The sequence below is a fragment of the Dermacentor albipictus genome, chromosome 5 (assembly GCF_038994185.2).
Source record: "Dermacentor albipictus isolate Rhodes 1998 colony chromosome 5, USDA_Dalb.pri_finalv2, whole genome shotgun sequence".
In the NCBI taxonomy this organism is placed as follows: Eukaryota; Metazoa; Arthropoda; class Arachnida; order Ixodida; family Ixodidae; genus Dermacentor; species Dermacentor albipictus.
Window position 1 is genome coordinate 8,819,503 of NC_091825.1, and position 25,545 is coordinate 8,845,047.

General features: G+C 48.7%; 1 protein-coding gene across 9 annotated transcripts in view; it reads left to right on the forward strand.

Annotated features, from left to right (window-relative positions):
- Window positions 1-25,545, forward strand: part of tefu (Serine/threonine-protein kinase tefu) — a 1,084,056-nt gene that overhangs the window by 158,812 nt on the left and 899,699 nt on the right. For all 9 annotated transcript variants that reach the window (XM_070538252.1, XM_070538256.1, XM_070538258.1 and 6 more), the window contains one exon: window positions 4,703-4,862. In XM_070538252.1, coding sequence (XP_070394353.1) covers window positions 4,703-4,862 — 160 coding nt within the window. The remainder of the gene's footprint in view (window positions 1-4,702; window positions 4,863-25,545) is intronic.

Sequence of the window (25,545 nt, forward strand, 5' to 3'; positions counted from 1 at the left end):
AGCAATAGCGATGTTTTGTACTGTGTCAATTCTTACAGTAATGGTCCGTACGTGCTCAGTAGTGGGGTGCTGACATGCCAGCTTGATGCCTTCAGCAACCTGTGGCGAGGTCCAGATGGCAAGGTTGAGTCCTCGGGGGCGGATGATTACATTGAGGTCATTTCGGGGTAGCGGTGGGAGTCGGGCTTGTCGGGGAACCGATGGGTGTCGGGGTTGGAGGGGTGGATTGAGGGAGTCGATGTTTTCTTTCAACCGTAGTTAACAGTGAGCCAGTCTCCGCCGGCAGGTTCATCAGGAAGTGGGATTTGTGCGTGCTCGAGATTCATCTCGGTGCCATCATTGGTGGCCATTGGTGCGCCGAACTGGGTCAAGGTCTTCGGCTAGACCGTACCCGTCGTTAGGCTTAGCTGGGCGGGCGCCTCTTGCAAAGTTCAGAGTCCGGTAATTCGTGGAGCAAGCGACTCACTGTATAGCTTTGGGTGTCTATGTGTTCCGCTCGACGTAAGGAGTCGAGTGAGGCTGGTTGTGGCGGCACTGACGTGAATTATCCAGGGTTTAGCGATGTAAAGGCGGAAATCATGTGCGGTGCAACCGTCGTGCGCAGCCTCTTCTCTATCGAGCGATGCAGGCAAGAAAATGAGTTACTCACCTGCTGGTACTGATAGCACTTGCTCTTTCCATGCGTGGCTCACGTGAGGAAACTTCCCCCACTCCCCAAACCAGGTGTGCGCAGCTTGGGTCGCAGATTCTTACCAGTTTAGCTTACAAATTTTGTGCAAGGAAACGCATTGCTGCAGATGCTCAGGAGTCTACTCGCACAACACAATTGTTACACGCTATCAGTAACTCGACTACCTTGGAATCGAGATGTGTAGTATGGTGTTCATATTAAAGGAAACATCAAATTAGTATTCCAGCGCTGATCAAAAGAATGTCCATTGAATAGAATCCAGTGCGGTTTTCCTCTTGAAGCTGAAGTACCGTACTTACTTGCATAATGATTGCACTCACATAATGAACACAGCCCTATTTTTCCAATCGAGAAGTGTGTTTTTTCTTTTTCTTGCCTAATGATTGCGTCCTGAACTTGCTGCCGTAAAATAGGAGACGCACAGTACGATTCGGCGTCTGACTTGGCGTTCGGTGGGTGCGATTGTGTCTGACGCTGTGTCGGATGCAGAATCGTACCGTGTCTCCTACTTTTATTGCAATTATATAGACGCTCCAGGTGCGTTTTTGCCGTTGTCATCGTCTCTGAGCGCCGCGTAGTGTAGGTGTTAGTGAAAGCACGTGAGGGAAGCTGATGACCATGGCTCAATCCTTTACTTTGGCAGCCAGCAACTGCGCATTGCGTGGCCATGGCGCGCCCTATCTTCAAATCGATCTGCGTTGGGGGTTGAGTTGGTGGCAGCTCATACCTTTGTGTGTGCTGCATTCTCGCCACTCAGTTTGCATTGAAATGAATGTTTGCAAGTTTATATGGCCGATGGAACTACTATCCTTACTTTATGTAGCTGTTTCTACATTTGCTATCGCAGTCAATGGTTCGCATTTCGGGGAAACTGACTTCTTTAGAGGTGGCCGTGGAAAAGAAAGGTCACTCAAAATTTTACCCTGCATAATGAACGCACACCCGAATTTGGCGCATATATTTTGAGAAAGATGGCACGTTCCTTATGCGAGTAAATACAGTAGTAAAGATGTGTTGTGAAAGCCAATGAGGTATTGTTTTGGTTAGTGTACCATACTGTCTACCATGGCAATATTGCATTGCTCGGAAAGTGGTGTTTTCCAGTTTTCTTCCAGAAAACAATGTTTTCCCATCTCTATGGCAGGTAGGTTGTGTCGATTATAATCAGCCTGTTAACCCTTTATGGAAGAGTGTTGCTAACTGGCAACACATCAAAACATTTTTTTTGTGTCGTTTTCTGGTATTAAGTAGGAAGTTTCTGGCTGAATGTCGTGGGCCAACGCTCAATGACAGGTAGCAAGAGTTTGCTTTGAGCAAGAATACGGGAAGAGGAAGAAGGCATTTGCCACTTTCTTTTGAAAGTGTGCTCAGGTGATGCAACATCTCCAGCTGCAGTGGTGTCACACAAGTGACGTGAAGCAAATAAAATGTACACCTATGGTTCGCATGTGAAGAGAGCTGTCTCTACAAATAGCAAATGAAGCCATTGGTGGCATGGGGTGAAGCCCACTTTGTTTTACGCCTGATGTGTGTCCCCTAATGCTGGAAAACTGCCTGCAAAATATTTTCACCTTTCGTTCGTTATATTACGATATTGGCTTCTGTAAGGGCCGCACCTCCAATTTGGCAGGCAGAAATTTGTAGAAAAAAAAATTCCATCGGAGAAGCAATTGTGTTCGGTGCCCCAGATGCTGTGCGCACGTGTGCATCGGCGAATTTTTGCTCGCTACGCACTCCTTGTGTGCCTGCTATAGATGGCGAGAGCTGCACGGTGACCTCTGGTGCAATGATATGTCTGGGGATCTGGGATGTGCACACCATTTCAGCCAAAAGGTTTGGTCCTGTTAAGGGAAATCGTGGAAAAAAAAAGTTCGGCCTTACACAAGTCTATACACTATGCTCAATGTGTTTTGCAGATTTCTATAGAATATTCATTTTTTTGGCAGGGGAATTAATGTGTCTTGCCCTTCTTGATTGATTTTAATGATACTTGCCAAGTATGTATTTCAGGTACTAAATTTAAGTACAGCAGCAGCTCGTTCATATGTCTTGGAAAAAATGTGAGAAAAATGTACTAACTAGAAAAAACATACGATCCGAAGTCGCTAAACAATTAGCACACTCAACTTTAGCTGATGTCTGCATATTGCGAAGCGTTGCATAAATTGCTGCAGCCTGACACATGCACTGAGCTGATAAATCCCAATAAGCGCGTTGTCCTTTATATGGCTTCGGCAACCTCATGTGCCTGTTCCTCGAATTTGGCCTTGCGGGAAGTTTCCATGTGTCCACTCGGAACTAATCGTTGCGACATGAGAAGCCGACGCATGTAAAACTGGTGGGGCCTGAGCGATGGGAAACCTTAACGAAATTGAGCTGGTGAACAACGCCGGAATACATTGCCGCCAGAACGAAACATGAGTCGCTTATTAAAAGAGTGCTGTATGTTTCCAATGGAAGTACGTGCCACGTGCTGTGAAATAAATAGGTGAAGATCTTTATTGCAATAGAGCTGGCAGTAATAGCTGTGGATGCGATGTGTGGTGACCTGAGAGGATATTTGCTGTTACCGGAACAAAAAACTGAACACTGGTTGTTAGACAGCGCTGCGTGTTGTCTTTACTTCCTCTTGTCTGAAGCACTGTTCGTTTACATGCCTAAGCTTGCATGGTACAAAATATGCTTACATTGATTACCGTACTTACACGATTGTAAGTTGACTCGAATGTACGTCGACCTCCTCCCCCATATCAAGTGTGACAGGGAAAAAAAAAGGGCACACTCGCGGGCGCATTCCATAATGAAAATTTCTTAGTAGCTGGCATGGTCACTGGACTACTTGTCTTCACTTGTGCCATCGTCCTCACTAGTGCCGCCATCATCATTGCTGCTACGGTTCCACAGCACGTCATCGTCCAGCAAAATTCTGTATTTGCATACATAAGTGCATTTGCATACATACATAAGTCCACGTCGAAAGCACCCAACCACACAGCCATCAGGGAGGCTCTTTTGACATGTCCAGTTGGCGTAAGTTCGCAGTGTTCCGCCGTCAGCCACTCATACTCACGGCGGAGCAGTTCCTTAAAAGGCGAAGATCCAGGCTTGTCTCATGACCATGTCATATGTCACTAGCAGGGACTCATCACGCATTTCAGTGACGTATGCCGCAAGCTTGGCCTCCGGAAAGCGTCCCGACTTCAGGCCGCGGAAACCTCTTCGTTTGCTGTCACAGGTGAAAATTTTGCTTCGCTGCAGTCGCCACTCTCGCACCACCCATTAAGAAACATCAAACTTCTGGCCTGTTGCGCAGTTATTTGTTTCTTCAGCATAAAAGATACCAGCCCTCTTGAACGCTGCCGTGGACGAGTGCTGAATGTTCAGTGGACTCGTAGCACTCATGACGACTGAGGAACCACGGAACTAGCTCGTGGCCGACAGTCAAATCGAACACATGAAACTAAAGAGATTCATTAAAAGAGAAACACATAAGCGGTGTTTGCTCTTCGATAAACCATGGGTTCCGCCGCAAATGGAACAGCGGCACTTCCATGAACTGCCGAAACTTCCTCCCATGAGTGCTGTATGCGCTGTAAAACTAAAAAAAAACATGTTTAAAAACCCTCCCAAAAAGTGGACAAACATGTGGGATGGCAGAAGGCTATGGGTAGGTCCGTAGAGCAAACATAAAATTGTGACTACGTTTAGCTCCCTTGATATCTCGTTGGTCTCGCTTTCTTGCTGTGCCATGTTTTGGTTTCCATTGTAAGTCGACCCCCCCCCCCCACTTTAGATTTTCACATTTTAAAAAATTGGTCGACTTACAATTGTGTAAATACGGTAACCGGCTCTACCTGGTGCTTGTCATTGGACAGTGTGCGACATTACATGCCTTTTCACTGCATCGCAGTGTATGCTTTTGCTCCTGTCCGCGTATATTTTGTGGGTGGATACAAATAAGATTTCATTAGTGGCTTGTCTCTGGTCTTATTGCCGAGCATAATACTGCAGGGAGACAGGCACGGCAAGCCAAGTGGTTCTGCAGCTGTCCAGCCTGGTGGAAGTCGGTCGTCGACTTGGGGCCAGGAGGTGTCGATTGCTGTGCACCCTAGGTGAGCCCCTGGTGCGGACCTTGCTACTCCTCGGCACCTGGAATTCTCCACAAATCAAGGTAAGGCTGGTGGCACCTTTCAGTGTGGTACTTGCCTGGTTGTGCCCACTAAAGTGCTCAATGACGACACCAAAGCACGCTCTTAAGTCCAGACCACACGTGCGCTTGCAAACTTGCGCAAGCTTGTGTCCACATGCCCACGCATGCACAGTTGGTGTGGCACAGTTCATACACATCAAAACGTGCGCGATCTCGGTGAACAGCTCCTCTGTTGTCGCGCTCTTGGTCTGCTGTGCGTCGGTGTGGCTGGCTGCGCAGCTACGGTGCGGTACATTCAACTCTCAATGAAGCAGATTTATGCAGTCGAACCCACTTATCACAATATTCAAGTGCCATGAAAATTCAATTATTATACCCAATAATTGTAACTGGGTTGCATGAAACAATCAAAATAGGGGGATGGCAGAGCTGATGTGAGAAAAATATAATGGCCGGGAGGCCAGAGCCCCTCCCCACCACCTTCCTCAATTGGATTGCTGATTCTGTTCACTTGTTTAACTGCTTCCTGGGCGCTCCAATAGCGTGTAAGAAGCTGCGGCTGTCGATGTTAAAGAATGGCGCTGCTATAACAACTGCAAAGAGGTATCACGGGCGGCAAGCGATATGCGAGCTCTGCCGACGCATCGCTTCAGTGGCCCCAAAAGGGGCTTTTTGAAAAATGCGAGAAAGTTGCCGCAGCAGCCTGCCAGCTTGAGAAGCCTAGAAGAAATGCTGAGGCGAGATCGCCACAGGCATCTCGCCACGTACTTCTCACTGGCTTGCATGAGAAAACCCATGTCCGCCAGCCTTGCATGCTTTACGTAAAGCTTGCTGACATCCTCCTGCAAGGCATCCAGCTGCTCCACATAATGCAAGCAGAAAGTCCCCGCGAAAACGAAGCCCCGGAGGGACTGAATCATCTGCCCGACCTCCTGTGAGGACATCGCTGAGGCACCCTGCCCTACCGCTTCATTGCTGCCGTCGTCGCCATCACTGTCACTGTTGCTATCTGATGCAAGCACGTTCGCAATGATCTCTTGGTGGTTAGAAGCACTTAGTTTCCAAATCTACAGCCGTGCACCTTGCTCCGGCAATGTCGTGCATTACCAATGATCAGCGAGCGGATTAGCCATCTTCCATTTTGGTGGTAAGTCTAACGAGGCTGAGAAACCATGTGGCCAGGAACGATTTTGACACAGTCAACAAAGATGAACACGAGCGATTAAGCTGTTTGCAGAACTGCGCTGAATGAGGAGCCAGCGAGCAATCTAGGAGCAGCCCAGTTGGTACAGTTCATTCGTGTTTCAGAGGGTAGAATGTCATAGAGCTAGGGTGCAGCCAATTTGTGTTCGGAGGGGTGGAAGGGCAATGGGAGAGATGCACGTGGAGAAGGCTGGAAAATGAGCCCGCAGCGGCTGTTCGGGCAGCGGGCCATCGTGCAGTGGCTTGAATTTCTCATTTTCTTTTTTTCTTTTCAAGGATTTCGCATTTCACTACCTTTCGGCACAGACGCCCAGCAGCCAAACTTCATTGTTATAACCAATAATGTGGCATTGGGACATTGTAGTAAGCAGGTTATTTCACCATAAAAAACATACACAAAGTTGACGGTGCAACAGCTTCTCATTGTTATAACTGATGTATTGTTAAAACCGGTATTGTTATATGTGGGTTCGACTATCATGCAAGAAAATGCTTCTTCTTTCCTTTTTGTGCTGATCTAACAGCTATAAAATTATAACAATTGCGTTTATAGATATCGAAGCATTTTGAAACACAGTGAATGACAAAGTACGAATTGCCTTTGAGTGAGCTCAGTGAGCATGCACTGTAACGTGTGTTGCGGAAAAGGGGATCCTGAGGGTTGAGCCAATGCCGGGTGTTTGGGCCTTTACGGCCCCTCAGCGGCGGCAACACACCCCTTTGGCCTCGGCTTCACGTAGATGGCACCCCCGGACTGACCCACCCGGGGGAAATCGGTAGTTGCCTTTTCCTGTCTCTCTCTACCTCGAACCTTCGTCTTTCTCTCACTTTCCAACTTTCCTGTCTTCTTCTCACTTCTGAATTTCTGATCCTCCAGGCAGCTAGGGTTAACCTTGTGTGAAATAACCAAGCTTGGTTATGTCATATTTGCTTATAGTGGTTGTGTACAGCTGGCATTGGCAGACCTTGTTTATTTATAAGGCCTGTCATGTCCCCTTGTAGGGCTCCGCAGGGGGCGGCTGTCACCACTGTCAAAATTACTCCGATTTGTATGGCTTCTTATTTCCTCAGGCTCCCTGATCGTCCTCTCACAAAAAGAGGGCGCACCGATGAATGTTTCGACTTCTTTAATAAGTCCATTGAATTTTTTGCACGTTTCCACGTGATTCACAGCGAAACCCCCAACAAGACTGTAAGAACTGTATCACCTTTTGTTGTCGCGAAATGCCTGACTGAGAACCTAGGTGTAGGATGCAAAGTCACGAAAATGGCCAGTGGTGACATTCTCCTTGAAGTCCGTGATAAAGCTCAGTATGAAAATCTGCCAAAACTCATCTCGTTTGGCGGCACCCAAATCTCTGTGAGTCCTCATCGTTCAATGAATAGTATGCGAGGGGTAGCATCAGATAAGGACCTGTTGGAACTGACTGAGACAGTGCGCCTAGAAGGCTGGAAAGAGCAACATGTTATGAATGGACAGCGAATTAAGATCTGACGTGACGACAAGGAAATTCCAACAAAACACCTCATACTTACCTTTTGTACGAGCACACTCCCTGATCACATCGAAACTGGCTAAACAAAGATTAATGCAAGACCGTACATTCCAAACTCTCAATGCTGCTTTAAGTGCCAAAGATTTGGTCACGGCTCTCAGAGCTGCAGGGGCCATACCACCTGTGCAAAGTGCACATCGCATGAGCACCCTGCTGATAACTGCAATGGTCCACCCCACTGTGCAAATTGTGACGGTGAACACCCGACATATTTTCGCTCCTGTCCCTTATGGAAGAAAGAAAAAGAAATTATTATGCTCAAAGTAAAAGAAAATATTTCCTTCAAAGAATCTCGAAAACGCCTCTCATTTGTGTTGCCTTCTTTCTCCGACGTGGCACGGCAGGGGCAATACCACAACGGTTCTTGGCGGCCATTAGGACTACACAAAGTAGACCTACGGTAGCACCACTTGCCCCCACTGCGGGATCAGCTAGTGCTGTTCCACCAGCCAGCAAGAAGAGCCAGCAGTCCACCGAACCTGCAGGCTCTACGACTTCTAGGGCCTCTGTTCGCACAGAGAAGCCCTAAACACCCACGAATGTACACTGTGAGCGGGCATCCAGCGCCTCTGGGGAGGCGATGGATACATTAAGTGTATCGGCATCTCGGACACCGAAGGATCGGTGCAGCTCTCAGGAGCTCGCCAAAAAAGGCAAATCCCCCATCACAGGGCCCGGCAAGCCTCCTGTGGGCTAACTTAGTTTTCCTCTCTTGAACACACATCACTACACACTTTCACTATGGACGCAAAAATTTTATATTGGAATGTCAGGGGTCTTCTTCACAATCTAGATGATGTTAAAGAACTTCTACATAAACATAATCCAAAGCTGCTGTGTGTTCAAGAGACTCATCTGAAAAGCACACAAACAAACTTTCTTCGCAACTACGCCATCTTCAGAAAAGACTGTGACGAGGCTAACGCGTCGTGCGGTGGCGTAGCAATCGTTGCAGACAAGTCTGCAGCTTGTCATCATGTAGCCTTACAGGCACCCCTTGAAGCAGTATCAGTGCGGGGAGTTCTTTTTAATAAATTGGTTACTGTTTGCTCCATTTACATACCCCCAAACTATCGCCCCCAGAAAACAGATTTCTACAATGTCATAAATCAGCTTCCAGAACCCAACTTACTCGTGGGTGATTTTAATGCCCACAACACCCTGCGGGAGATTCCCATTGTGACGCGAGAGGTGGGCTGATCGAACATTTTCTTTTGACATCTGGTGCATGCCTATTTAATAAGGAGCCGACTTATTACAGTGTACGTCACAACTCATACTCATTGATAGACTTAGCAATTGGTACTGCTTCTCTTCTGTCTGACCTGAAATGGAATGTCATCAAGAATCCTTTTGGAAGTGACCACTTCCCAGTCACTTTAAATTTAACAGCACAATATGATTCTCCACCGCATGTCCCTCACTGGAAATTAGCCTCAGTCGATTGGAAAAGTTTTAAAGAATGTACTTATTTACCTTGAGACTTTTTAGGATATTATAATATAGATGATGCCGTATCATATTTTACTCATTTTATTATCGACGCAGTGCAAAAGTGTGTACCACAAACAAATGGTCTTTCATACAAAAGACGTGTCCCGTGGTGGAATGAAGATTGCAAAGAAGCGCTAAAAAGCCAGAATAGGGCATGGGACATGCTTCGTCGATCGCCAAATGTGGAGAATGTAATTGAATTCAAGCATATAAAATCACAAGGGAGGCGCATACGACGACAGGCAAAAGGAGAAAGCTGGGTGAGATTTCTATCAGGTATCACTTCTTACACACAAGAGAAAAAAGTATGGGATGGTGTAAGAAGGCTAAAGGGACAGCAAATTCATCCATTACCCTTGGTAAATGATGAAGGATATAGCCTAGAAGAGCAGGCCGATGCTCTCGGAGAGCATTTCGAACGAATGTCCAGCACCACCCATTATTCGAAGTCATTCCTAAAACACAAACAAATAGCAGAAAGTAAGGCACTTGATCGTAAATGTTCACAGAACGAGACATATAACTGTCCTTTCAGTATTGCCGAGCTGAGAGCTGCCTTGATCACATGTAAGAGCTCTGCACCAGGACCTGATAGAATAATGTACGACATGATTAAGAACGTACACACTGATACACAACTGACTTTATTTGCACTTTTCAACACTATTTGGGTGCCGGATAGCTTCCAATTGCATGGAGAGAAGCGATTGTGATCCCCATTTTGAAGCAAGGTAAAGATCCTTCGACGGCGGCAAGTTACCGCCTGATAGCCCTCACAAGTTTCCTTTGTAAGCTGTTTAAGAAAATGTATAATCGGCGACTCATGCATTTCCTGGAATTAAACAACATGATTGATCCCTATCAGTGTGGCTTCTGAGAAGGTCGGTCCATGACCGATCACCTTGTACGCATTTAAGGAAATATTCGCGACGCCTTTCTACATAAACATTTTTTCCTATCCATATTCCTCAATATGGAGAAGGCATATGACACAATGTGGCGCTACGGAATCTTGAGAGACTTGCCGGGGATGGGAATCCATGGCAATATGCTAACCCTAATAGAAAGCTACCGTAAAAACCGGAATATAGGTCGAACTTTTTTTCAAGAAACCATTGTGAAAAGTCGACCCTCGTCTTATATACCGAACATTGGCGGAAAAACTACGGAAGTCTTGCAACAATGGGCGCATGAAGTAAAGAAGCGCCTTCGCCATTGCCATCAGCAGCAGCGCGTCGTGGCGACATTGTGGCACCGCCTATTTGCGTTTACATTGTCACAAAGTTGCATTGGTTAAAGGCTGCTTTTCACATTTTGTTTCAAAATGAGCGGAAGCCGACGACACGTCACCGTCGCCTTCAAGGAAAAGGCGATTGAGTGCGCAGAAGCCCACGGCAACCTCGCGGCACAGCGCTAATTTGGAGTATCCGAAAAGAGCATTCGGTACTGGCGGAGACAGAAGCAGCAAACCAACAGAAAATGTCATTTCGTGGGCGGACCTCAGCGGACCGCAGAATTGGAAGACAAGGTTGCGAGGTTCGTCCGGGAGCTGCGTGTAAGGTCGCTGCCTGTGACAGCCGAATGTATCCGTTTGAAAGCGGTAGAGATTGCGCGCGCCTCTGGACTGGGCAGCGAGAAGCACTCGTCATCCGACTCTAGTTCGGACCACTCTGATCAAAGGCGTTGCTCTGATTCGCAGTAGTGCTTGCGCACTTCGTGCCCTTCTGTGTACTGTACACACGCCCAATTTTTAACAGTATCGCGCGACCATCGACCCGCGTGTTTGTCAGCACCTTATCATCACGGCACGGAGCAGCGAAGTAGCGAAAGTAAGCGCTCGTGTACACATGCGCGTATCTCGTTTGTTTCGCCGCTCAGAGCCGTTAATAAAGTGCTGACAAGCACGCGAGTCGATGGTCGCGTGATACTGTAAAAAATTGGCCGGGTGCACATGTGAGCAGCATTTAAATAAATACTGTCACTATTGTGCATGAGTCGCATTTGTTTCAAGGTAAGGGTGTCTTTCGGTACTTTTGCCATTGAAAAAGATTTTTTTCATTTTTAGAATTCGTTAGTTGGGGCATCGACCTATATTCCGGTCCGACCTTTAGTCCGGTTTTTACGGTATTTGTCCAATCGTACCTTCCGCATTAATATCGGCAATGTGTTGTCACGTCCATTTATACAGGAAACTGGTGTACCTCAAGGAGGCGTGCTCAGCTGCACATTCTTCATAGTTAAGATGACCACACTTCATGCTTTCATGCATTTTTCCTATCCATATTCCTCGATATGGAGAAGGCGTATGACACAATGCGGTGCTACGGAATCTTGAGAGACTTGTCGGGAATGGGAATCCATGGCAATATACTAACCCTAATAGAAAGCTATTTGTCCAATTGTACCTTCCGCATTAATATTGTTACGTGTAGCTGTAGCCCAATGTTATATACATTTATTCAGAGGAAGCTAACGGAAGGCCACAATGGCGATGCTATATCAAGTGTGTCCATGTCTCCTTCCTCCTCTTCAGTGCAGCCACACTGTGGTCGCTGTTTCGTAGCAATATCGGCAATGTGTTGTCACGTCCATTTATACAGGAAACTGGTGTACCTCAAGGAGGCGTGCTCAGCTGCACACTCTTCATAGTTAAGATGACCATTCATGCTTCGATTACCACCGGCGATTTTTTATTCTGTTTATGTGGATGACATTCAAATAGGCTTCAAATCCTGTAACATTGCAGTGTGCAAGAGACAAGTACAGCAGGAAAATACTCAAGGGGAGGGGGGGCAGCAACAAAAAACAAACAAAAAAGTTTTTGACAAACATGGCCATCTACCAAAGCCAAGCCGGCTTTGTCATGTGATCATTTTTGCTGCACTCGACATCGCAAAAAAGGAACAGGATACGAAATTTCAGATTAGCGCGTGAGGAAATCTATTTCCTTTGCACTAAGGGAGACTGATGGCGTGCTCACGCATATACTTCCCAAATGTGCAATCTCAGTGGCTTCGATTATCTCTTGCGTTGTTATTTGGCTGCCATCTTTTCTCATAATCTTTCAATTTCATTTTCAACCACCTCGGTATCCGTCTGGCTGCAGGCGCATTCAGAACTGGCCTGATTGAAAGCTTATATGTAGAATCGAATGAGTGCTCACTCCATATGCAGAGATCACACATCAGCTTCATATTGTTACGTGAAGCTGAAGCCGAATACTATTTACAATTTAATTACGGGGAAAGTTCACGGAGGCCAAAATGGTGACGCCATATGAAGGCGGCACACACGTCGTCTTCGTCTTCCTCAGTGCAGCCACACTGTGGCGGCTGTTCCGTAGCATCACCCCCAGCTGTAGAAGCATCGTCCCGGTGCTTAATCTACACATCCGTGGTGGAAGGTGGGTGGTATGGTTTTAGTCTTGCCACGTGAACGATGTCACTTGCAGCTGATGATGACGCTGAGAGATCGGCGGCGATGATTTCATACGTGACATCGGTCACTTGTCGTACCACACGGTTTGGGCCAGTGTAGCGCGACAGCAGCTTTTCGGAAAGGCACACATGTTGAACGGGTGACCAGAGAAGCACCAGAGAACTGGAGAAAAGTGCACGTCACGATGGTGGCAATCATAGAGGCATCTCTGATGTTCCTGTGAGGCCTGGAGACGGGTGCGGGCGAGCTGGCGCGCGTGGTCGGTGTATGCGATCGCGTTGCGGGCGTATTCAGTGGCGGAACGTGTGGCCGAGGGCAGCAAAGTGTCCAAGGGCAACACTGGTTCTCGGCCATATAGGAGATAGAATGGTGAATAGCTGGCGGTGTCGTGACGCGATGAATTATATGCGAACGTCACATATGGTAAGTGAGGATCCCAGTCGTGGTGGTCGGTCACGACGTACTTCGAAAGCATTTCGGTGATGGTGCGGTTGAGGTGCTCCGTGAGGCCATTGGTCTGTGGGTGGTAGGACGTGCTGAACTTGTGCTTTGTCGAGCAGTTGCGGAGGATGTCCTCGATGACTACCGACAGAAAGCTGAGGCCACGGTCAGTGAGTAATTGGCGCGGAGCTCCGTGCACTAAAATGATGTCATAGAGCAGAAAGTCAGCAACGCCAGTAGCGCAACTTGTCGGGAGGGCTCTGGTGATTGCGAATCGCGTAGCATGATCGGTAGCGACGGCGAACCATTTATTTCCGGAGCCCGAGAGAAGAAATGGTCCAAGAAGGTCTAGACCAACACGGAAAAAGGGTTCGGGTGGGATGTCGATCGGCTGGAGACATCCAGCTGGAGGTGTGGAGGGCTTCTTCCAGCGCTGACAGGGCTCACAAGTGGCAACGTAGCGCCGCATGTAGTGGGCGAGACCCGGCCAAAAGAATCGACGGCGTACACGGTCGTATGTGCGTGAGACGCCCAAGTGCCTAGGGAGCATCGTGAAGTTGCTGGAGGACAGTCGAACGCAGGTGCGATGGAATGATGAGCAGAAGGTCAAGGCCGTGTGGATCAAAATTGCGGCGGTATAATGCCCCCTCCTTAAGGAGAAACATCCGCAGAGAGGCGTCGCCAGGCGTTGACTCCAGATGGTTGATGAGGGCTCGTAATGAAGGATCGTGCCATTGCTCATTGCCGATTTGAAGCAACTGGGACACAGAGAAAACGCAAGCGATGGCATCCGCATCAGCCGGTTGGTCGACAGGGTAGCGGGACAAACAATCGGCATATATTCTTTAAGGTAGAAGGTATATTCTTGCAGGCGTAACGCTCAGCGAGCGAGTCGTCCCGTGGGGTCCTTGAGCGAGGATAGCCAGCAGAGAGCGTGGTGATCAGTGATGACACAGAAGGGGCGTCCGTACAAGTATGGACGAAATTTCGCAACAGCCCACACAAGAGCGAGGCACTCGGGCTCTGTGATTGAATAATTGCGCTCGGCAGGTGACAGAAGTCGGCTGGCATAGGCTATAATGCGATCATGTCCATGCTGGCGCTGTGCTAACACTGCTCCTATGCCGTGACCACTAGCATCAGTTCGAACTTCCGTTGAGGCAGAGTCGGCCGGGTCAAAGTGGGCCAAAATTGGAGGTGTGGTAAGGAGAGTAGTCAGCTGCGAAAAAGATGCGGCTTGGTCAGGACCCCAAGAAAAAGGGGAATCTTTCTTCAAGAGGTCGGTACGGGGACATGTGATGGTCGCAAAATCCTTCACAAAGCGTCGGGAATAAGAGCACAGCCCTACTAAACTACGAACGTCCTTGGTACACTTCGGAACAGGAAAATTCGTAACGGCGCGAATTTTGTCCGGATCGGGTCGCACGCCTCTGGCGTCTACGAGGTGTCCAAGGACGGCGATTTGGCGGCGAGCGAAATGACATTTTCACGAGTTCAACTGGAGACCGGCACAGCGGAACACGTCAAGAATCGCTGAAATACGGTCTAGATGCGTGTCGAATGTGGGCGGATAAACGATGACGTCGTCCAGATAGCACAAACAGGTGGACCACTTGAATCCCTGAAGCAAAGAGTCCATCATTCGTTCGAAGGTGGCGGCCGCGTTATAGAGACCGAAAGCCATCACCTTCAACTGATAAAGACCATCAGGGGTAACAAATGCAGTCTTCTCTTGGTCCGTGTCATCGACGGATATCTGCCAGTAGCTGGACCGTAAGTCGATAGAAAAAGAATAGGTAGCACCGTACAGGCAGTCTAGAGCGTCATCAATACGTGGCAAAGGGTACACGTCCTTTTTTGTGATTTTGTTCAGGTGGCGATAATCTACACAAAAGCGTCACGTTCCATCCTTCTTTTTGACAAGTATGACGGGAGATGCCCAGGAACTACAGGAAGGCTCGATAATGTCCTTGGCAAGCATCTTTTTGACTTCCTGTTGGATAACAGCTCATTCCGACGCAGAAACACGATATGGACGTCGGTGGATAGGGTTCGCATCGCCAGTATTTAGGTCATGATAGATGTTTGACCTAAGGGTCTATTGTCAAAGTAAAAAATGTCACGATAGCCTTCAAGAACGTGGCAGAGAGCTTCAGCTTGAGCAGGTGTAAGGTCAGAGAAAACCATCTTCTTAATGTCGACGTCAGTACTATGCAATGACGTCACGGTATGGGCTGAGCTGTAACGATCTTCCACTGTGAATGGCTCGACCTGATCATCCTGCAAAGCGCTAATTATAGCCAAGGAGATCCCCTGAGGCAGAACTTGCGTGGTTAGCTCGAAATTGACAAGTGGAAGGCAGGTGCAGTTGTCAGTAATTTTCAGCACAGTGAGCGGCACGGTAACACCATGTGTAAGCATAACGGCCGGAGTTGGTGCGGCCACGTAATTGCCGTCAGGTACAGCTGGTGAGGACAAGTTGACGTGTGTCACAGAGTGAGACGGTAGGTGAATAAAATCCATGCAGCTCAGATGGCATAGAGGCGGGTCCACAGGGTCGGCAAGAAGAGGCAAGTCAAGGCGAAGGGAACCGCCCGAACAGTCAATGAGGGCAGAATGATTGGCAAGGAAATCCAGACCGAGAATGAGTTCGTGAGGGCAATGCTCGATGACGGTGAAGAGAATGACGGTGTGTCTCTCAGCAATGGTGAGTCGGGCAGAGCACATGCCAACAATAGCGACAGTCCCTCTGTCGGCGACTTGTACAACTCGGTTCGGGGCGGGCGTCAGAACTTTCTTGAGTCGACGGCGAAGAGCAGCACTCATAATGGACATCTGCGCCCCAGTGTCAATCAACGCGCACACAGGAACATTGTCGACGAGAACGTCCAAAAGATTCTTGTTCGTGGGTAATGTGAAGTGAGGATTTCCTGCCAATGTTGTCATTGCAGCTTCACCTCCAGAAGCAGCACTGTCTAGTTTTCCGGTCGGGGCTGCGGCGAGCAGGTCGGAGAAGGAGCACGGCGTGCCCGGGGCGAGCAAGATTGGTGGCGGGAGAGAGCAGGCGAGCGGGAGTAGCGGGGCCGTGTCAAAGGTGTCGCAGGGTCAGATGATGGAGCGGGCATAGAAGGGGCGAAGGAAAAGTATTCGCTAGAGGGGCGAGGGGGGTAATCAAGATAATAGCGCGTCCGACAAGTCCAGCGGCTGCGGCAATGGCGAGCGACATGTCCAATGCGTCGGCAGTTAAAACAGATCGGCTTGTCGTCTACGGTTCGCCATTCAGAGGGGTTGCGCTGTCCATAAGAGGAGTAAGAAGAGCGCGGTGGGGACGTGCGTGGAGACAAAGGTTTCGAGCGTACGGATCGAATGGATTGCAGGCTGACGTTGAACAACTCTTGACGGACGAACGCCTGGATCAAGAAGATTGTCACCGGAGAATGATCAGGTAACGGGAATGAAGGGGCCGCCGGTTGTGCCGCTTCAACCTCACGACGAATGATGCGGGTCAAGTTGTCACATCGCGACGGCTGGTGGAAGAGGTCATCAGAGGATGACGTGGCAGCTGTGTTGGGAAGTCCCGTGATGTGCTGGGATACCTGGCGGCTTTTAGCAAGCTCGAGACGGCGGCACTTCTTGAGGATGGTATCGATGCTGGTGACGTTCGTAAACACCAGTAAATTGAAGGCTTCATCAACAATGCCTTTAAGGACGTGATTTACCTTATCGTCCTTAGTCATGTTCGAGTCAGCCTTGGCACAAAGGGCCGCGACGTCGAGAATGTACGACACGTAGGACTCGGTCGATGTCTGTACACGTGTGGCAAGGGCTTTCTTGGCATTGACTTGTCGACTAAACGGATTGCCAAAAAGCTCGCGTAGCTTGTCTTTGAAGAAATCCCAGCTCGAGATCTCCTCTTCGTGAGTCTGGAACTACGCCAATGGAGCTCTGTTGAGGTAGAGAAGTATGTTGGCAAGCATAATAGTCGGATCCCACCTGTGACTGGTGATGACACGTTTGTATAAGCGGAGCCAGTCATCAACATCAGGACTGCCGACTCCGTTGAAAACACCAGGGTCCCGAGGTGGGGAAACGGCGACGTAGGTTGGGGCTGCAGGCGGAGACACTTGCATAGATGAACTGCCGCCAGCAGGAGCCGAAGTTGCATTGTCGCCGTTGCGACCGCTGCGAAGCCCATGATGGGTACGGGGAACGTCCACCTCCACCAAATTAATGTTAAGTGAAGCTGAAGCCGAAAACTATTTACAATTTATTTACAGGGAACCTCACGGAGGCCAAAATGACGACGCTATATCAAGCCGGCACACACGTCGTCTTCATCTTCCTCAGTACAGCCACACTGTGGCGGCTGTTCTGTAGCAATATATTTCCTTAAAGTGCACTCTAATCTTGAACATCCGTGTTCTAAAACCACTAGTGATTTGATGTGCACTGCACTTTGCCATAATTGACCCTCTGTGAGATGGCCTTTTTCACTGCGTGAGAGGGAGCTTAGCGTGGAAATGACTGTCCCACTCTTCGAACATCGCTTAATGCCTCCAGCGAAGCAGTTACCTCCGTGGGAGTGGCAGGTGATCGAATGCGATATATCTTTTGTAAGACTTACAAGATATGCACCAGAGCTAGAAATTCGGATGCATTTCCATGAACTCCAATCAAAGTACTCTCATTCTGAATTCTGCACCAATGCATCAAAATCGCATGTTGGCATGTCTTACGTGGCTGTTGGCTCCTCTTTTTCTGAATCAGGTGTATTGAACCCCGATACAAGTATCTTTACCGCAGAAACCTATGCAGTACTGTCTGCAGTTAAACACATAAAGAAATTAAGTCTAGAAAAGGCAATTATATTTACGGAATCATTAAGTGTCATAAAAGCACTGATGTCCTTAAGAAAACACAAGAATCCTGTTTTTATTCAGCTTTACTTGTACTTGTGCAATATTTATTCAGCTCGTAGACATGTAATAATATACTGGGTTCCTGGCCATAGATGCATCGAGGGTAATGTGCTGGCAGGCCAAATTGCCACATCAATTGCATCGCAAGCTATCAATCCTACCACTGCTATTCCTACCACAGATCTCAAGCCTTTCTTGCGAACTAAACTGCGAAGCCACTGGCAACACTTGTGGGACAGTGAAACAAATAATAAGCTCCACCTGATTGAGCCAAAGTTAGGTTTCTGGCCCTCCATTACAAAATCACGAAGAACTCATGTCCTAGTCTGTCGACTCAGAATAAGACACACATATGGTACACAGAATTTTCTATTGCATGGCAATGAGCCTCCAACCTGTGGTAGATGTGGTTAGAGGCTCACTGTCCTTCACGTCCTCGTGGAGTGGCGAGAAGCCAAAAGAGAAAGAAGGAAACATTTTCCTCTAGCATACCGCTATTGTATCTCTCTCCATCCTGCTGTGTTTATTGGTAAAGGACCCCCCTTTTTACCGCCAAAGCTGTCGTAGGTTTCTTGAAAGATGTGGTCTTGCATTTTAATACCCCAAAAGTTTGATACCGTGTCCTCTCTACAGAGAATGCTGCTGCGATAGTAGTCCTTGTATAGCACGTGCCTTCAGGTCCTTGAGCTTCAAGGGCTCTGTTACGGCAGTAGTGCTTTTAAGAATTTTTAGCCTAGGACCAATTTTGGCATTCTTTCACAATGTATCTTTCGTGTCCTTGGCATGTTTCATAGTCATTGCCATAGTTTTATGACATGTATTCTACCGTCTTTTAGGCCCCTTTTCAGCCCTGTCACATCCCTTGTTCGTAATTTATAACTTCACATTGAACACATTCACATTGGCCTAGTGCTCTTTAGCCATACTTGGCCCTTGCGCCACAAAACACTATATTCATGATTATCATCCTTTAAAAGAAAAATGAAATGCGAGCTGCTGCACGATCGCCCGCCACCCCAACTGCCGCCGTGTGCTTCTGTCCATGAGAGAGGCACGCCAGCCTTGCGCGCATCTCTGCCGTCGCACTTCCACCCCTACAAACACAAATGGACTGTGCCCCTAGTTCTGTGTCATGCCATCCTCCGAAACATGAATGGACTGCCCCAACTACGCTGACAACACTTCCGGTGCTGCTCCAAGATTGCTCGCTGGGCCCTCATTCTGCTCAGTTCTGCTAACATATTAAGTCGCTCGTGCTTGTATTTGTTGCGTTGAAGTCGTTCCTGGCCACGTTGTTTCTCAGCTTCGTTTGACTTGTTGCTGAAACGGAACATGGCTGATCTGCCCGCTCATCATCGGCAATGCATGACGTTGCTGGTGAAAAGAAGCGACACTGCTATAGATTTGGAAACGAAGTGCTTCTAGCATATGAGGCCGTCGTCGCAAACGTGCTTCCATGGGATAGCAACACTGACGGCCACGACGGCAGCACTGACACCATAGGGCAGGCTGCCTCAACATTGTCCCCGTGGGACAATCCTGTAGATGATTCAGTCCCTCATGGGCTTGTTTTTGCGAGGGACCTTCCGCCTCACTATGTGGAGCATCTGGATGCCTTGGAGAAGGATACCGGCAAGCTTTGCGTAACGCAAGCAAGGCTGACGGATATGCGGTCTTCTCGTGCAAGCCAGTGGGAAGTATGTAGCTAGATGCTTGTGGTGATTTCGCTCCAGCGTTTCTTCTGGATTTCTCAGGCTGAGATGCTGCCATGGTAACTTTCCCGCATTTTTTAAAAGGCGCCTTTCGGGGCCACCTAAGTGATGCTTTGGAGCAGCTGGTACGTCACTGGCTGCCCGTGGCCCCTGTTTACAGTTGTTTAGCAGAGCCATTCTTGAACGCTGACAGCCGCGGCTTGTTAACAACATGTGATCACAGCACGCAGGAAGCAGAGTTAAACAGTTAAACGAGTCAACACAATCGGAAGCCGGATGGAGGAAGGTTTGGGGGAGGAGAACTGGCCTCTCCGCCATTATAGTTTTCTCGGAACAGCTATGCCATCCCCCACTTTGATTCCTTCTTTTTCATGCTACCCAGTTATAAGAATTATCGGTTATAACAATGGAATTTTCGTGGCACTTGAATATTGTTGTAAGTGGGTTCGATTGTAGTTACGTTGTGCGTGAAAACGTCATACCTGCCCAGCGAGCCATGTCAGATTTTTTTTTAAAGACAAATGAGCCTTTCAAGCGAACTGGAGGTTAACAAAAGGAAGTGTTTCTGCATAGCGAGCCTCTCCGAAAGGTGCAAGCAATTGTTTGCAGCCTTGCTCCACTGCTCCAGGTACTTAAGTGGGGACTGGGGTCTTAAAAACTGTAAATCGCGAAAAAAGTGGATTTTTGGGAGCTACTTGTTTCGGCTTCTATAATGCCTAATCTATACTGTATCAAAACGATTTGCCCAGAAACACACCCTGTCAGAAAAAAATTGTCAGTGTGGATGGCGAGAAAGGAGCCCAAAATTGCGCAGAAACACCAGAGTTGATGGAGCTATGTCTTGTCTTTGCCGCCGCTGAGCACTGCCATCTTGGTATCATTCGAAAGCTCAAAGTTCTGCCTTTCAGTGCCCTGCATCCTTGCTGACGATGGCAGCATAGAAAACTGAAAATGTAAAATGTAAAACAATCGGGGGCTGGTTTGACAAAGCTAGTGATGCATGCGGCATTGTTGGCTCAGTGCGCCAGCACGCTGAGAAGCGCCTTCGGATTGGCTATTGCTGTGTCAACTAGTGCCCTGACGCTGCAAGTGCAGCACTTGTCTACTAAGCCTTCTTTGAAAGCTCTTGATCTGCCTTTTCTTTGTTCATGATATTGCGAACGTAAGCAGAAAATGAACTCTGTAAAAAAAAAAAGAGAAGTTAAAAAGAAAAGGCCCCGGCCATGTGTTCATGTAAAGCAAGAAGTGAAAGCGGTCCTATGGCAAGGAAGAGTAAGTAGTTGTCCCAAGGCAAGCCGATGGTAACATTGCGCAATCTCGTACTGCATCATCGGCAATAATGCAACAACGAAGCCAACCATTGTCCTTTTTCCTCACAAGTGGGTTTACTTTAGAGACTGCCAACGATGTGTTGATGCCTATGCTGGTGCCTCTCGCATGCATATCTGGGTTTGTGTTGGTGTATTCCAGACCCTTACGAGAAAGCGTTTTGATTCAGTCGAAACCTTGGCAGTCATGGAGGCATTACGGAATCGGGGTGTTGACGAGCTGTATGTAAAAATACTGAAAGATATCTATGGTGGCTCCACAGCCACCGTAGTTCTCCATAAGGAAAGCAACAAAATCCCAAAAAAGAAAGGCATCAGGCAGGGAGATACGATCTCTCCAATGCTATTCACAATGTGTTTACAGGAGGTATTCAGAGACTTGGATTGGGAAGAATTAGGGATAAGAGTTAATGGAGAATACCTTAGTAACTTGCGATTCGTTGATGATATTGCCTTGCCTAATAACTCAGGGGACCAACTGCAATGCATGCTCACTGACCTGGAGAGGCAAAGCGGAAGGGTGGGTCTAAAAATTAATGTGCAGAAAACTAAAGTAATGTTTAACAGTCTCGGAAGAGAACAGCAGTTTACGATAGGTAGCGAGGCACTGGAAGTGGTAAGGGAATATATCTACTTAGAACAGGTAGTGAGTGCGGATCCGTATCATGAGACGGAAATAATCAGAAGAATAAGAATGGGCTGGGGTGCGTTTGGCAGGCATTCTCAGATTATGAACAGCAGGTTGCCATTATCCCTCAAGAGAAAAGTATAACAGCTGTGTCTTACCAGTACTTAAGTATAGGGCAGAAACCTGGAGGCTTACGAAAAGGGTTCTACTTAAATTGAGGAAGACGCAACGAGCTATGGAAAGAAGAATGATAGGTGTAACTTTAAGGGATAAGAAAAGATCAGATTGGGTGAGGAAACAAACGCGAGTTTATGACATCTTAGTTGAAATCAAGAAAAGGAAATGGGCATGGGCAAGACATGTAATGAGGAGGGAAGATAAACGATGGTCATTAAAGGGCCCCTGAAACGGTTAGGACAAATTTTGTAGACGCGTAGGGTACAGCTTCAGTAGAACATTCGCACCACAATTTAAGTGAAGCGTTACGTATTATTGGAGCTGCAAGCGATTACAAGTTACCCTCCTCCCTAGGCATGCGTTTCCTCCTCAACTTGTTTGCCAAGCGATGGGGGCTAAGCTCCGCCTTAACTAGTACTGCGTCACGATGCGACGTTGTATCGTCCACTTCCGGTTGTTTTGGAGCCCGCCCCCGCCCGCGCAAAACGTCTCCGCTAGCGGCTTGGCCGTTAACACCAAGCGAGAGCTATCGAAGCAGCGTGCATTGCGAGCATTCTCTCGTGGCGCCAAACGTGTCTGTCTGGTATTCCGGTAATCGCACACTAGCAGAGCGTTTCGACGGAACAATAAAGGCATTAACTCAAGCTGATGAAGGAACTTTAGTGTAGATGTATGTGAGCTGCCTGATGGATGTCCACGGTCCAGCCACCTGTGGCGCAGACCTTAACCAGCCAAAGAAAGAGCTAATATTGCTCTAATCAAGTATAAAACATTTTAAACATTTACAAAAACAACGTGTGAACGATTACACTCCTGCGAAAAAGTTACACCAGGAGCAAAGAAGAATACATTTTGTTACTGGTACTGTGTGTGGTTGAGCTCTATGCCACCAGGTGGCTGCACTGCGCAGACCATTCACATTTGCACTTCTATTCATCTCCTGAAACGACACGCAAGGGGACATGGCCAGGCCCTGTCCCCTTGCGCTTGCGTTTAGCCTAATGCCGGACTTGCGAAACGCTATTGCGTTAGTAATCTCCCGGTGTGCAGTGACGGCCGCAATCGCGCAAATCCTGGTGCCCATTGGATAGCGGCTGTCCAATGCGCTGCAGCCAGTCTGCTCGTCTACTGGCTTGCAGAAGGACACGATGTCTCAGCTTGACATATTGCCAGTCGCTACGTTTGCAGTCCACAAAGCAACAAAGTTGAATCATAGCGCTCGCGAAAAGACAGACCCGCACTGACTGCGGAGGTCTCGTCAAAGACGGAGCATGTTGTAACACAAGTAGACGACAGTTTCTGTGTGCCGGAAGTGCTTAAGTGTACTGAAAAATTGTTTTTGTGCATTGTCTTTATGTTACTTTCTTTTTATAAAAACAAATTAACTGACATTCCAACTATTACAAATATAGGGGCGCGAAATGCGTCCGCTATAGACAGACGCGCGCAGAGAGAAGAGAACCAACTTTGAGAGCGACCGGCGAGCAGCCGAGCGCCGGTGAAACTGAAACTTTATTGTACGTGACTTCCACGCCGGGGAGGCCGGCGCCGCGAACATAAACATCCGCTCGTTGTGCAGACGCTCACGGCGGCGGAATCGGATCCACTACAGGGCTCCCCCCCGTAGATACAAAGGTCGCTGCTGTCGCGCGGATGCCCAGGACACGTGCTTGCTCACGGGGCAGGGTACGGATGGGAGAGAATCGGGCGGGGAACGAGTGGGGAGTGCAAGAGAAACGCACAAGTTTGCCATGTACGCAGGCTTCACACGGTCGATTGAAATCACGTTTTCACGGCCGTTCACAGAAACAGTAAAAGTCTTTTCTCCGCGCTGTAGTACTTCGAACGGGCCGTCGTACGGTGCAGTGAGGCCGGGTCGGATGCCTTCGCGGCGTACGAAAACGTGAGTTGAGGCAGCTAGGTCTTTGCTTACGAAAACGTCGTAAGTGGAGGGCTGTCGAGGTGATGTAGGTCGCAAGCGCTCAAAGAGCGACCGAAGTTGCTCAACGTAGGCAGGGGGCGAGAGGTTGGGGACTGCAGGTGGTGCGAAGAATTCGCCGGGTAGACGTACTGTCGTCCCGTAGACCATTTCGGCAGCTGTACACCCGAGGTCCTCTTTTATGGCCGACCGAATACCTAGTAGAACTAGCGGCAGGTCGTCGACCCATGAAGTTCGAGCGTCGCGGGCGATGAGGGCGGCTTTCAACTGGCGGTGAAGCCTTTCCACCATTCCATTTGCTGACGGATGGTATGCAGTTGTGTGGATGTGGCGGATACCGAGGATGCTAGTTAACGCTCCGAAGAGCTCACTTTCAAACTGTCGTCCGCGGTCGGTTGTTACCACGCTGGGGCAGCCGAAACGAGATATCCAATCGGCCACGAAAACGGACGCCACGGTTGGCGCCGTAATATCGTGTACGGGAAACGCTTCAGGCCAGCGTGTGTAGCGGTCAACGCAGGTGAGGATGTATCGTTTACCGCGCGATGAAGGCAGCGGACCGACAATGTCGATGTGAACGTGGTCAAAGCGAGAGTCAGGTGGACGGAAGGGTTGAAGTGGTGACTTGGTGTGGCGGGTCGTTTTTGCACGTTGGCAGCGTTGACATTCTCGAGCCCAGCGGCGGACATCTGCGTTGATGCCGGGCCACACATAACGGGAGGTGATGAGGCGCTGAGTGGCGCGAACACCAGGATGGCTTGAGTCGTGTAGCTTGTCAAAAACTTGACGACGGTGCGAGGAAGGCACAAATGGACGGGCACAGCCTGTTGACATGTCGCAGACGATCGTACCGGAGGAGAACGGCAGTGGCACCTCAGCAAACGAGAGAGATGTGGACCCTGCACGCAGGTCACGCAGCTCGTTGTCAGAATGTTGTGCCTCTGCGATGATGTTGAAATTCACAGCAGCAGTGGAAAGCGCGTCGACACGTGACAGGGCATCGGCAGCCGCATTAACGGGTCCCTCGATGTACCGTAGGTCGGTCGTGAATTCGGAAATAAAGTGCAGGTGCCGAATTTGCCGGGACGTGTGTGTGCTATGGTTTCCACGGAAAGCGAATGTTAGTGGCTTATGATCCGTCAGTACGTGGAACACGGTACCTTCGAGAAGGTGGCGAAAGTGGCGAATGCCAAGGTAGACAGCGAGGAGTTCGCGGTCGAAAGTGCTGTATCGAGTTTCAGCCGGCTTCATCTTCTGCGAAAAGAAACCGAGTGGGCACCACAGATTTTGCTGGAATTGTTGTAAAACTGCACCAACGGCACTGGAGGAGGCGTCGGTGATGAGCCGCATGGGCGCGTCAGTTAGGGGGTGCACTAGGAGGGTGGCTTGTGCCAGGGCATTCTTGGCTTCTTGGAAGGCGGCGTCTGCTTCGGATGTCCACTCCAAGATCGCAGATGGTGCCTTTGGAGCCTTCAGCATGTCGGTCAGAGGTAGAATGATGCGCGCTATATTAGGCAGGAACCGACGATGGAAGTTCAGAAGCCCGAGAAATTCGCGGAGCTTGCGAAGCGACGTGGGACGTGGAAAATCCCGCAGAGCTTGAACCTTTCTGTCCAATGGCTTGATTCCTTCAGGTGTGACAAGGTGTCCAAGAAATTCGACGTTGTCAACACCAAAGACACATTTGGCTGTGTTGATAGTTAAGCCATGTTCCTGCAGTCGCGAAAACAGCAACCGCAGATGGTCAGCGTGCTGCTCTGGTGAAGAACTTGCCACCAGCAGATCATCAAGATAGGCGATGACGAAGTGCAGACCACGTATGACTTCGTTGATGAAGCGTTGGAAAGTTTGGCCTGCATTACGCAACCC